The sequence below is a fragment of the Dermacentor andersoni genome, chromosome 3 (assembly GCF_023375885.2).
Source record: "Dermacentor andersoni chromosome 3, qqDerAnde1_hic_scaffold, whole genome shotgun sequence".
Classification (NCBI taxonomy): Eukaryota; Metazoa; Arthropoda; class Arachnida; order Ixodida; family Ixodidae; genus Dermacentor; species Dermacentor andersoni.
In genome coordinates this window covers 47972582-47984936 of record NC_092816.1, presented here as the reverse complement: position 1 = coordinate 47984936, position 12355 = coordinate 47972582, and the positions used below count along the sequence as shown (strand labels likewise).

General features: G+C 42.1%; 1 protein-coding gene across 2 annotated transcripts in view; it reads right to left on the bottom strand.

Annotated features, from left to right (window-relative positions):
- Positions 1-6981: 6981 nt before the first annotated feature.
- LOC126548566 (phosphatidylinositol 4,5-bisphosphate 3-kinase catalytic subunit alpha isoform-like) overlaps positions 6982-12355 on the bottom strand; it is a 33908-nt gene continuing 28534 nt past the window's right edge. For both annotated transcript variants that reach the window (XM_055063909.2, XM_055063905.2), the window contains exons 17-20: positions 12065-12182; positions 11100-11251; positions 8886-9030; positions 6982-7306 (exon numbers count right to left, since the gene is read on the bottom strand). In XM_055063909.2, coding sequence (XP_054919884.1) covers positions 7190-7306; positions 8886-9030; positions 11100-11251; positions 12065-12182 — 532 coding nt within the window. In that variant the 3' untranslated portion in view covers positions 6982-7189. The remainder of the gene's footprint in view (positions 7307-8885; positions 9031-11099; positions 11252-12064; positions 12183-12355) is intronic.

The window sequence follows — 12355 nt, the reverse complement described above, 5'->3', positions numbered from 1 at the left end:
TGATAAAGTATCTTCTTAAAGCTATTCTTTCTTAATTTCGCGATAATAGGTTGGTTACTAGGAAAGAAGATTAAGCTCAAAGTGTGTTTCCTCTCTTTTTTTTTGCACCGATACCCCAGTGTTGGTGCACTAATGTGACGTCAGGGATTTCAAGGAATCTTTGTATTTGAATGTATTTGAACCGTTGCTTGTCAGTGAAAGCTATTGAAACTTGCTAAGTTCAGTCTATGTCTCTTTAAAAATGCAATGTAGTCCTTTTTTATCGGTATGAAGTTAATTATGCCTGAGCAGATGCTGTCGGAATGTGACATCGCAGCGACCTAGTGTGGGAATTTCCAAGGCAGCATTGCCATCTGTTTCATTGTTGTCTTTTCCAATTTGCCAAGCGTCCTCATACACTTTATTGGTATTTTAGAAACGAGTACTTCACTAGTTACAGCTAAAAGTATTTTTCTCTTCAGTGTGCAAGTCGTGTACAATTGAAATACAAATGAGTTATGCCTAGTTAGAAAGTATTCTCTCGCTTCTGCTTTTTTTCGGGGGAGGGAGGGGGATATGCGTAATATCGGCATGATTTCGGCCCGCACGTGTACCATGAGGCCTATACCCATCTTTCGTGACTGGATAGATAGCGGTGCGATATTGTGCTTTCGGGTTATTACTTGGGAAAGATGTACTGCTTTGCAAAATGCTCGTTTGCATTTCATTTGTCCGTGGCTGTACCTTTACGTCGAGTTGTGTTCCTCAACTATGCTTCTGGCAATAGTGAAGGCACGTGCTCATGTGGCTCAGTGGCTACGGCGTCCCGCCACCAAGTGCAAGGTTGCAGGTTCGATTCCACCTTTGTCGAGTGCATTTCTATGTGGGCTGGAACACAAATATGCTTGTGTGCTTAGGTGTAGATAGATGCTAAAGAAAACCCAGGACGGTTGGAATTAATCTGGGGACTGCCACTACGTTGTTCCACAGCCCACCAAGTCGTTTTGGGACGTCAGGTTTTGTATTTGACTTTGTATTTGCAGCATAGTTCTTGAAAGGGACAGTGGAGAGGAATATTTAGTAGTGTTGGTAACTTATAATTATGCAATAGTGGAAAGGCCACTTATAGAGGTGGCTCGACAAGCCAGAAAAGGTACAAAAATGAAAGATGGGTGATGAATTCGCAGTTAAGTGCTAGAAGTTTGCTGTGATGTCGTGGGTTTTGGCAGCATCTAGTTCGGTCCAGAAGCACTACATTGCATTCTAAGAGAACAAAAGATTCAACTTAGCAAGAACTTTTCCTTCGCCAGAACACCCCAAGTACGAGAAAATACTTTCAAATTTGTGACGTCACTGCCGTACCAACATACGTTTTCTTTTTTTGGTGTAAAAATGAAAAGGGTTAAAGTTTAGGAATAATTTCCTCCTCTCGTAACACTATTGAAAAATTAATTAATGAAAAATCACGTTTTGGTAGAATGTTTTATCAGTTGGTTTCTAATTAGTGTCCCTTGAACATTAAGGTGCCAATACTTGTATCAGCTGGCTAGCTCGCATACACGTTGTTGGCAAGGTTGGTCTTGTCTTCACCATGCCTTTTTTGATATCGATGCATTTCGAACAGAATGTGCCTGGCTGGCTCATATCTACAAATGAGCAAGGCAACGAGCTAGATACGAAATCCCCCGAACACTCATGCACGCTAAAGGGACGTCCTTGCTCTTATGTGTGCGCGTGCACAACTCTTTAACCTAACTATTTAACAGATTCGTAGCTGAGAGTCCAGGATTTAAACTAAACTGATTTTCAGCGTTTGGCAGTAAATTAATATTTCTGACATGTCGTTGGCCTCACCATATTAACCTGTATTAAAATCAACTAGAACAGATGTGCTCCATTCTTCCAGGACTGGCAGATTTTGTGAGGATTCCACATCTTCCCTGACACTAGACACCTTGTTAACTGTTTCTGGTCCACATAGTTTCAGCGAAGTTAAAGAACAACAAATTTCAGAGAAAAGGCAAAAAATTCACACTGGCGTTTTCGGCAACGAATCAAAGGTTTTTCTCAACTGCCAACAATATAAGCTGGTTATAGTGGCATGTGCTTCTTCAGACTTCTTCGTTCACCATCGTAGTGGGGCGAAGTATGGCCACAACTTTTTGTAGACCAACTTTTTGCCACTGAAGGCCGGCTAGTGTAAGCATTTGACAGCATGCTCCAAAAATGGACTGTGGAGGCCTGATGTCGGTGTGATGCGACGCGTGGACATTGTGAAATTTCAGGGAGAGCCTTGTTTATCTGCAGCACCAAGTAGACAAATTATGCAGTTAGCATTGCTGAGACTCGCATTACCTAGAATGTTTTTGTCGTTTGTTTATCTCGGTGTCTCATATTTTCTGCATAACATGATTTGGCAGGGGTAAAGTAAATGCTACTTTGCGTATACTCAATGTACATCATTGCAATGATGTGTTGACACTTCAGGTTATGATTCACATGCTATGACAGCGGCAGCTTGCGAGTCAATCTCGTTGCTTTACTGACAGCATGAGGGTTAAAACAGCAGCACGTCCATTTTTCTGAAACTGTGACTTGATTTAATTTTGTCCAACTGTGTGATGAGTAAAACTTTTCGAAAGGAAGCCGCCTCCACAACGTGGAGTGAGCTGCAGAAAGTGGTAGGAGCAACATGTGCTTCAACCCATTGAATGTCTAACGTGAATCGCCTGCTTCTGCAGTTTTGAGGATGCCCACCACATCCGCTGTTGACGGCACTATATGTAGATGTAGAGCCTAGATGTTAGTGGCCCATACCCACTCTGGGGGATGGGCATTGTTGCAATCAGATAATTGTACTGGGCCACTGAGCCCTGTGTGTGTTAACCCTAAGGCGTACCGAGAGTGTTACCCAGAATGGTGCTACTTGCCCGCCCAACAATGACATACGGCAATGGCATGACAATGACACTACCCAGTGTTGTTGATGGCTCAACCTTTGTGCATTCATTGCCACATCCTGGGTGGTAAGCTTTCTTTTGTTTGTTTCTGGTGACCTCTTATATGAAGAAAATAAGAAAATGCGACAATAATGATGACCATGAAAACTGGTACAAAGCACTGTTACCAGCTGTTGCTGCGAAACTGTTTTCCTCCACCCAAGTTTTCACCTACGCATAAAGGTTACCTCAGTGGTCTTGAAAGTGAAAATTTAGTCTAAAGAATGTATTATTTACGGCACAGCCTTCAACATGTGGAAACATTTAGGTGCCTTCACTTCTGTTTCCTTGTTCTCAGAGGCCTGCAGATTGGCCAAGTGATCCATCTTGAGCTTGTTCAAGACGGAGGCTTTTGCCAATAAAATTTCAGCGTTCCACTCTCGTAGACAACTTTCTGTGCCAATGGAGAGAAATCTACAAATGCAAGGCACCCCAGCACTTCTGAAAAAAAAAAAAAGAAAATTAACATGTCCCACATTCTCGTGCACATTAAAATGAGCTGGGGCAGAGGAAACATTTTTACGAGAGTAAAATAAGACAAAATACGCTGCCAAGCGTTAAATCGGAATTATTTTTGGTTTTCTCTTCTGTGTTAGGCAGATGCCAAACTGTCGCACATGGAAGCTACGCTGATTCAGTGTCTCTTCCAAGAAACCGAGAGCACTTGTCAAATGCTGCCAAACTACTTGGTGTGGCAACACGCGCAGACACTCGGCCCCTATAGCTTTCCATTCATTGTCACAGAAAGTTGTCCACGAGTAATCTAGTCGCAAGGCTAACGCATGGAGACGATGCATGGAGACAATACATCCTCACGGGTTTTTGTTTGCATACCTTGGAAGGCCGTAACCACTGAGCAAAAAACACAATGACGAATTTATCAGCATTAACAAATGAAAATGTTTCTTAGTAAGTTCCTGTTTTTCAAGATTAGTACAGGGTGTGCCATAATGGGAGGGAACACCCAGTTGAGTTCCACGTAACAATTATAGCAGGCGTGTGAAATTGAAGGTCACTCACTGACGTAAATCTGATAGCTCTTGCATTGAGGAATATGCTCAATGGTGCCGTTATAATATCGGGAGAAAAAGCAGCAATAATAACTGTTAATAGCAATGATATCAATAACAATAATCGTACCTGATGTTTGACTACTTTCTTGACTACTGTTCCGACTTGTGGCCTAGACTAGCTTTATTGGATACGTTTAAATCTTCTACGGCCATTTTCTTATAGTGTGCAACCCGGCAACCTTTTCAAAACCTGCCTTTGCAAAAGGGGGGGGGGGGCTGAATATCTTGTAGGAAAGCCTTCAGGAATCGTACAGGAATCGTACATTGTTCTCTACAATTAGGATGACACCATTATTTTGGCCACAAGGACTGAAAGTAAGACACTGGACTAGTCTGAGAAGTAACAAATAGGAGCAGGAAAGACGACATGATAAACAAAGGAGACACCATTTTTAAACTTAGACACCATAAAGTGCTTCCGTCACCTGTTTCAGTCTTTTGTGCTTGTACTGCTTCAACATAAAAGAGATTATTCTCTGATAAGTCTCTCCGCGCTTTCAATGCTGCAGTATAAGCAGGCAGTCTGCTATTTAAAGTGGGGAACAGATATTACAGCCTACGAGGTACTTCTGGAAGGTTGTGCTCATTTCTTGTATAGTGTAATTCCCAAACTGCTACCAACTCGGAATCTGCTGGATATCAAGGGAAAATTTCAGGCAAGCCTTTTAAAACCAATAGAGACAGTTTCTTTTTGTTCTTGTACGACCTACCCTGGCAGGCACAAACTGTTAGAATCACAGATTGATTCTTTAATAACACGAAATTCATGATGTAACTGTTATATAATTGCATTAAAGATGACAGGTTGCTATCACAAGATTGCCATCACTTATTGGATATCTTGAGACCAGCAATAGATTACAGATATTCCTCTGCAGTAAACTGCACTCACATCGTGCTTTCTATTTTTCCAGAGGCTTTTTCGTCCACTATGAGACGAAATTACATAGAATGCCATGGAACGTGTAGATAAAATTATGCAGAACAGAGTGGCAGATTTTCAGGGATGAGAACCTCCAAATTGGCCGTATTCCAAACAAGTTGACATGGCGCAAATGCTTACATTTTCGCTACATTTTCCTTTAAGTAATGAATCGAAAACTTAATAAAGTGACTTTTAGTTAGAGTTGATTTTTAATGTCTGGCTGCATAAACAATGTGCTGCAAGAGAAATCATCATCATCAGCCTATTTTATGTCCACTGCAGGGCGAAGGCCTCTCCCTGCGATCTCCAATTACCCCTGTCCTGCGCTAACCGATTCCAACTAGCACTCACAAATTTCCTAATTTCGTCGCACCACCTAGTCTTCTGCCGTCGTCTACTGCACTTCCCTTCTCTTGGTACCCATTCCGTCACCCTAATGGTCCAACGGTTATCTAATCTGCGCATTACATGACCTGCCCAGCGCCATTTTTTTCTCTTCATGTCAGTTAGAATATTGTCTATACCCCTTTGCTCTCTGATCCAAACCACTCTGTTTCTGTCTCTTAAAGTTATGCCTAGCATTCTTCGTTTCATCACTCTTTGCACGGTCATTAACTTGTTCTCAAGCTTCTTTGTCAGTCTCCAAGTCTCTGCCCCATATGTCAGCACCGGTAAAATGCACTGATTGTATACTTTCCTTTTCAATGATAATGGTAAGCTTCCATTGAGGAGCTCACAATGTCTGCTGTATGCGATCCAACCCATTTTTATTCTGTGAATTTCGCTCTCATGGTCAGGGTTTCCTGTGATTAGTTGACCTAGGTAACTGTACTCCTTCACAGACTCTAGAGGCTGACTGACAATCCTGAACTCTTGTTCCCTTGTCTGGTTATTTATCATACTTGAAGTATTTCCTAGAACTGTGCTGTATAGAGAGGCCAGAGAAGTAAGGCCTCTCTATACAGTACAGTTCTAAGAAATACTTCAAGTCTTCACTGAAATGCCTGATGTAACAACCTAACTGAACAACACGACAAAGCATCATTAACAGCAACATTAAATACAAAAAGCAAATGTGTGTTAACACTGGCAAAGTCTACCATCCCTTTGTGCTATCAAGAAAATGCATTTCCGTTGTGTTAACACAAGGGTGGGTTGGTTGAGAGCATATCAGTAAAAGTTTCAGTTGCAAACAGCGGCAAAAGTCTTACGAGACACGAGATTTGAAAAAAAAGAAAAAACCATGCTTCCAAAGCCTGGGCATACAGCCCTGATTTTAGATTTGCTACCTTAACTAATTTACATGGTAACCAACACAGTGTTATACTGTTTTACTGGCTGAAAGCTAAAGCTGGCTAAAATTAGGCTTCCTCACAACACTCAAGTTTCACAAACTTTTGTTGCCAACTGCACAGTGCTTTGTGGTCATCACCTCTACCTTCTACATATTAAATTGACTGCCATTTGCTCTTGGCACAGCACCAAACTAGCAAGGTAGTAGTCAAAGCGTGTACAGTTATGCTGAATTCAACCGTGACAAAGAGCAAGGAACTATGCAACAAACGGTATGCACAGAAATGAAGCAAACATGCTCTCGATTCATCCACTCTCTTTCTCTCTCTGCACCTCCAGTGCTGTGCAGCTTGGAGCTACGAATTCACACCGACTCACCCAACCGTCACCTCAATTAATATGACAAACATGTTTGTGCACCAGCTGGTTCAGATACTCAAGTTGAATGCAACTGTGAACATGTCCGAGGTACAGGTGCCTCGGTCACTACACAGAATGCAATCTGACCCGACACGTTTGCAAGTCAGGTAGCTTAAGTTATCATTGCTGATCATAGCTGTACATGAGTCGGGTGGTACAGTCATGCCAAGTGAAACTGTGACAGATCCGTGCTTCTTTCGTAGTTCCAACCACAGCAGACGGTGTATTGCTCCATCGGAGAAGCCTGGCCCAACAAAGCACAGCGTTAAAGAAAAGTGAGAAAGCTTATCACTTTTGCAGCGAGGACGAGCCTTCTTGAGAGGTGTTTTATTGGAGCACACTAATGGCAAGCTCTGAACGAAGAGGAGGAGGAAGGATTCATAAGCAACACTGACACCGGTATTCTGTTTTCAAGTCTTCTTCTCGCAGTCGCACAGTGACGTCCTGCACAACACCACTTCACACCTCGCGTACACGCGCAAGTCTGTTCCGCACGGCAGCTAGAAGTGCTTGACACTGTGAAAGAACCAATCCACTTTTGTAGTCCAGGCGCCGCCGTATGCCTCGAAGAACTGGTTCTGGAAGTACTCCAGGGCTTGCTCCTCCGGCTTCTCAACCTGTGAGTGAGAAAGCGGGTGGTTTGATCGACCCCAACATTGACCTGTTCTATTGTATTCTTCTATTCTATTCTTCTTCTATTCTATTCTATTCTATTCTAAGGCACCTGCTATCACGAAAATCTGATTACCTCTGTACTGCAGCAACTTCACTTGGCACACAGGCACAGTAAAACGCTTCTACAAACAAATGAATAACAGTGGTTGAACAAGGAATGTGGCTGGAATTATTCATGGGCATTCATCACGCATTTGAGGTTGCGAATCTATAAAGCTTGAATAACCACAACCTAAAGCTGCCGTGAGTTTGATTTCCAACAGGGCAAGAATTGGGCTCCAGTGACATTTGTTAATCACTTCAAGCTTTCATCTTCCTGTGAATTTCTCACTGGTTTGGATTTTTACGATGAAATGACCTTTATGGTGAAGGATTTCGTATGTCCCGACCAAATGCTTAACCTTACATGTGTATTGTGAATGCCTCGACAGCAAAGGCCTGTACAATGAAGGAATTTAGGCATCCCTGGCAGCTAAACTGTGGTGAGCATAGAGGGGCGCTAGTCGACACCACAACAAAGACTGTGCGGGAGTGCCTGTACTAAATAATAAACCAGTGGGCCTACTAACATGCCATATACCTGAATGCGATATGGTTGGTAGCTGAGCGATCGAAATGCTGTAACCTTTCTACGACCTACGTAAGTTGTTGCAAAAGGCTTCAATATGCACGGTGTTTTCTTTAGCTGCACCAAATGTTTTAAATTAGAAAAATATAAATCACGGTAGCGTTATATTTACCATTCGAGTTCATGGATAGGCAGCCTCTAGACACAGAGCAATTTCCACATTTATGCGTGCAAGACGTGACGGAAAGATGGGAGGGCAGCAACATCGAGGACACAGACGCTCTTTTTTCCGCCAGTTTCGGTTCCAAGGAGCCTGCCAAGAGGAACTAATTGTTTGCGTAGCTCCCATATGAAATCCATTATTCAAAATTCGATCGTTGGGATAGGTAGTGTCGAGGACGGGCCCCAAAGTACTCATTTACTGTAGCCACTTATTGTTGATAATTAGAAAGTTAATTACCGTAACTTAGCTAATTACACACGTAATTGCAGAAATTGCTCTGCGTCTAGAGGCTGCCTATCCATAAACTCGAATGGCAAAAGTAACGTTACCGTGATTTATATTTTTTCTAACTTTAAAAATTTGGTGCAGCTAAAAAAACACACCCTGTATTATGAAAAGCTTTACCAAGATATTTTTTTTATTTTCTACTTTTTCTCATTCAAAACATAAGTTTATCACTATAATAATATTATAATTACTTTTATTATACTATAAAACTGACTAGCAGTAGCTGTTCCAATCATATGACTTTTGTTATGGCTTGTTTCTATGGTTTATAGCTATGATTATGTTGTTTTTTTTAATTTTAAGCTTAGCTCAAAGCCAAGCAAGGGAACAGGTACAGCTCTTTTGCTTAATTATCTCTCAGATTACTGCACCATTTATGAAAACATATCAGCACAGCTCTAAGAGGGCTGCAGCCAGAAGGTTACTATAGGCTGAGCCTTGCCTGCAGTGTCTTGCGAAGGTAGCCAATGTCATCAATGGACTGCAACTCGGGGATTCCCGTTGACAACATCATGGTGAACAATGTGATGAGCAGGTTGGCATGCCGATGAAGCAGGAGGTAAGCTTTGCCGCAAAGCTCCTGAAAGCTGTAGTAAAGACAGAGAGGTTGTGCTTTTAATTCAACACGCATGCCACGTGTAAGGCTACAGCACTGATCTATATCGCTGTAATTAACAAGCCTGACAGTACGCATTTTCTAAGGGAAAAAAAAAAAAAAAAACCATTCACTCATCAAGGCGCGCATGCACACGCACACACGCACGCACACACACGCGCACACAAAAACTGCACTTGTTAGTTTTTTGTAAGTTCTGTTGTACTCACTTTGTACAGAGTTGTAAAAAGCAAATACATACAAGCTGTTTAACCTCAGTAATCATGATGACTAAAAACCTATCCGATCCTGTGCAATTGTGTATGGAGCTGAAGGTTCAGTGCTGGGACCAGTTATAATATTTTTTATACTGATTTTTTATACTGATGTCACCATGACTTATCAACTAGCCCATACTGATAAGCAGAGTGCTTATCAGTATTGGCTAGTTGGTAAGTCATGGTGACAGATTATCAGCGCAAGAAGTACAAAGGAAGCACTCGTCCTGTTGCTTTCTTTCTCGTCTTTTACCTGCGCTAATAAGCAGCTTATGATAAGCTCAACAAAAATCTTCACTGACGATATCAATATCATTCCCCCACTGTCGCAATGCCGCAGGCTGTTGTCCACTGGGCCAATCCCAAATTCGGTGATATCGGTTCTGCACAATTCCAACTTGCGCAAACGTTCACTTCACTTGATTTTACTATTGCAGGGGGGGGTTACAGTTCTATTACAGTTTCTGGGAGAATTACACGAAGACCATATCGTGAGTACTTAAAGAAGCACCAAAGAGAAGTATGAAGTTGAGTTGCACTAGTAAATTCTGTTTCTCCAATGGCACGCCACCTATTCTTGCCACATCAGGAGCCTTGGCAAGCCAGGAAAGACGAGAAACCGAGAGGCTCTCAGTAGCAACCCCTTGAAACTCCCGCATCAGCTCACCATGATGTCATTGACTTTTGACATCGTCTATGCTGGTTTGGTTAAGAGGAAGCTTTAGCTCGAGCCCAACTCTGACGCGGCCTATTCAAATACATGTAAAACGCAAAAACGTTTTTCTGAGATAACCCCTGGACCGATTTTAATGAAATGTGTTGCATTTGAAAGAGAAAATAAAATTCTAGTGACTGTTAAAAGCAGAATTTCGATTTAGGGCCTGAACTTTGTTAAAAAGATTTTCAACAATATTAAAGTTTGAGACAAATAGAAGCGCAATCTTTATAAATTAGTAGCTCTGCATCAAGAACAGATATCCTGGTTCTGTAAACAGCATCTATTAGAACATTCAAAGCAGACAAATTTAATATGTCATTTTATATCTTACGTGAATTTGTTACGTTGTGTACAAGGGTTCCGCAAAAGCTGTATTTCCATAGTACTAAAATTTTTATATTTATGTGTAACATATCAATTTTGTCCGCTTTCGATGCACTGTTAGATTCAATTCACATAATTGCGATATTATTTTTCATTGCTGAGTTACAGTGTTGTAAACTTGATAGTTTCGTTATCTTAAAATTTTCAATTTTCACCACTTTTTAATAAAAGATCGACTACCTAAATCAAAAATTAAGAACCAACAGTCAGTAGATTTTGAGTTTTTCTTTTAAATGCAACAAACCTCGCCAAATTTGGTGCAGTGGTTGCCGAAGAAAATGAATTCTCCTTTTACATGTATTTAGATTGGAGCACCTGAGCTAAAGCTTCCTCTTAACTATTCAAATGTTTATCAGCAAACAAGGGCTACAGTGCATTCAGAGGGGACCGGAAGGTAGTCCTAGCAAAGTTTCGAAACCATTTTTTGCACCATAACTGACCAAATTTGAGAGTACCTTGAAATCCATGCATCGTTGTGGAGTTTAGGCAACACGCATTTTATTCAAGAAAAGTTCATCCTGCACTATTTCCTGCACTAGAGTAATCAGCCCTTTTCCTCCACATGAATCAAGACAGAGGGTCTTAAGCCAGTCAAAGCTGACTGACTGTTGCATTTTTAGTCTCCATTCAACAGCCATTCACCCTGAAAAATGTCGGAAAATGGAATCGGTGGCAGCTCACCTCTGGAACTCTTTGCTCTTCCGCGGGTTCTCCTGGCCCCTTGCAATGACGTGCAGGAAGTCCTCCGTCAGGACAAAGGGCACGCGCTCGCGATTGATGCCAAACTTTTTCTTGAAGTGGCCGAGGAAGTGGCCAAAGTCGATGTGGAAGATCTGTGAAGGCCAAAGAGAGAACACATTAATGCCCTTTCAGAAGGCAAACTGTATTGGGCAAGCTTCTGTGGTGGAACACAATTTGCGTAAACTCCGTGCTTCCAGTCAGTTTTAGTCATATTAGTGCCCGCACAGCTGGCAACTACTTTCTGCGCACCCCGGATCCCCCAATGTACCGTTGCATCAGTGGTCCGACGCGCAGCTCTCGCCACGCGCAGCACGCAAAAATTCGCAATATGAATGCGCGGCGTCGGGGCACCAAACACAATTGCTTCTCTGACGGAAATTTGTTCTTTTTGAAAATTTTGGGCCGCCAAGTTGGGGGTGCAGTGCTTACATGGGTGTGGCCCTCACGTGAGTACATACAGTATGCTTGATGTAAGCGCCCTAAAGGTATACAAAGGCAATTAGGTGAAGCTATTGGTGATCGATACGCCATATTGTTATTCCCTGTATTCATGCTCCTTATTTTGATAGCATGATTGCAATTATCTTGCTCGAGTTCCTGAAGTGTGCCGGCACAGGCACGTTTTAGTACACTGTCCCCGGTTCGCGTCAGCGTCATGTCAATTGCAGGCTGAATGGAAAAAAGGTCAAAGAACAAGGCCGAATTACACAAACCCTAGTGTCATTTGCCTCACGCTTTGTCCCCTTTTCGAATCGCTAATGATAGTTAATGATGATTTAACTATCAATGAATAAACTGCTCGCATTCAACATGGTGGCACACAAATACAAAGAACATAATGAGTTTTTCTTTGACAAACACGCAAAAGACCTGCTTTTCCACCTAGAAGATGAGGGATCGGTCACCTGGCCTTCCTCATTGACCATGATGTTGTCTGGATTTCTGTCCCCAATGCCAAGGATGAAGGTCGCCACACAGTAACCGGCACAGGACAGTGTGAAGGTCTCGATCGCCTGCTTGTACCTGAGGGTTGGCGGAGAAAAAAAAAAATATGAAATGCATCAGAAAATTAATTGCGAGTCACCAGGACCCACAAAACCTTTCACGAAAGGTGTGACATTTGTGTGGCATTAAAGGCCATTTTCCTCATGCTCGTTATTTTCCAGCGAGAAGATTTGGACTTGACAAGTGGAGTT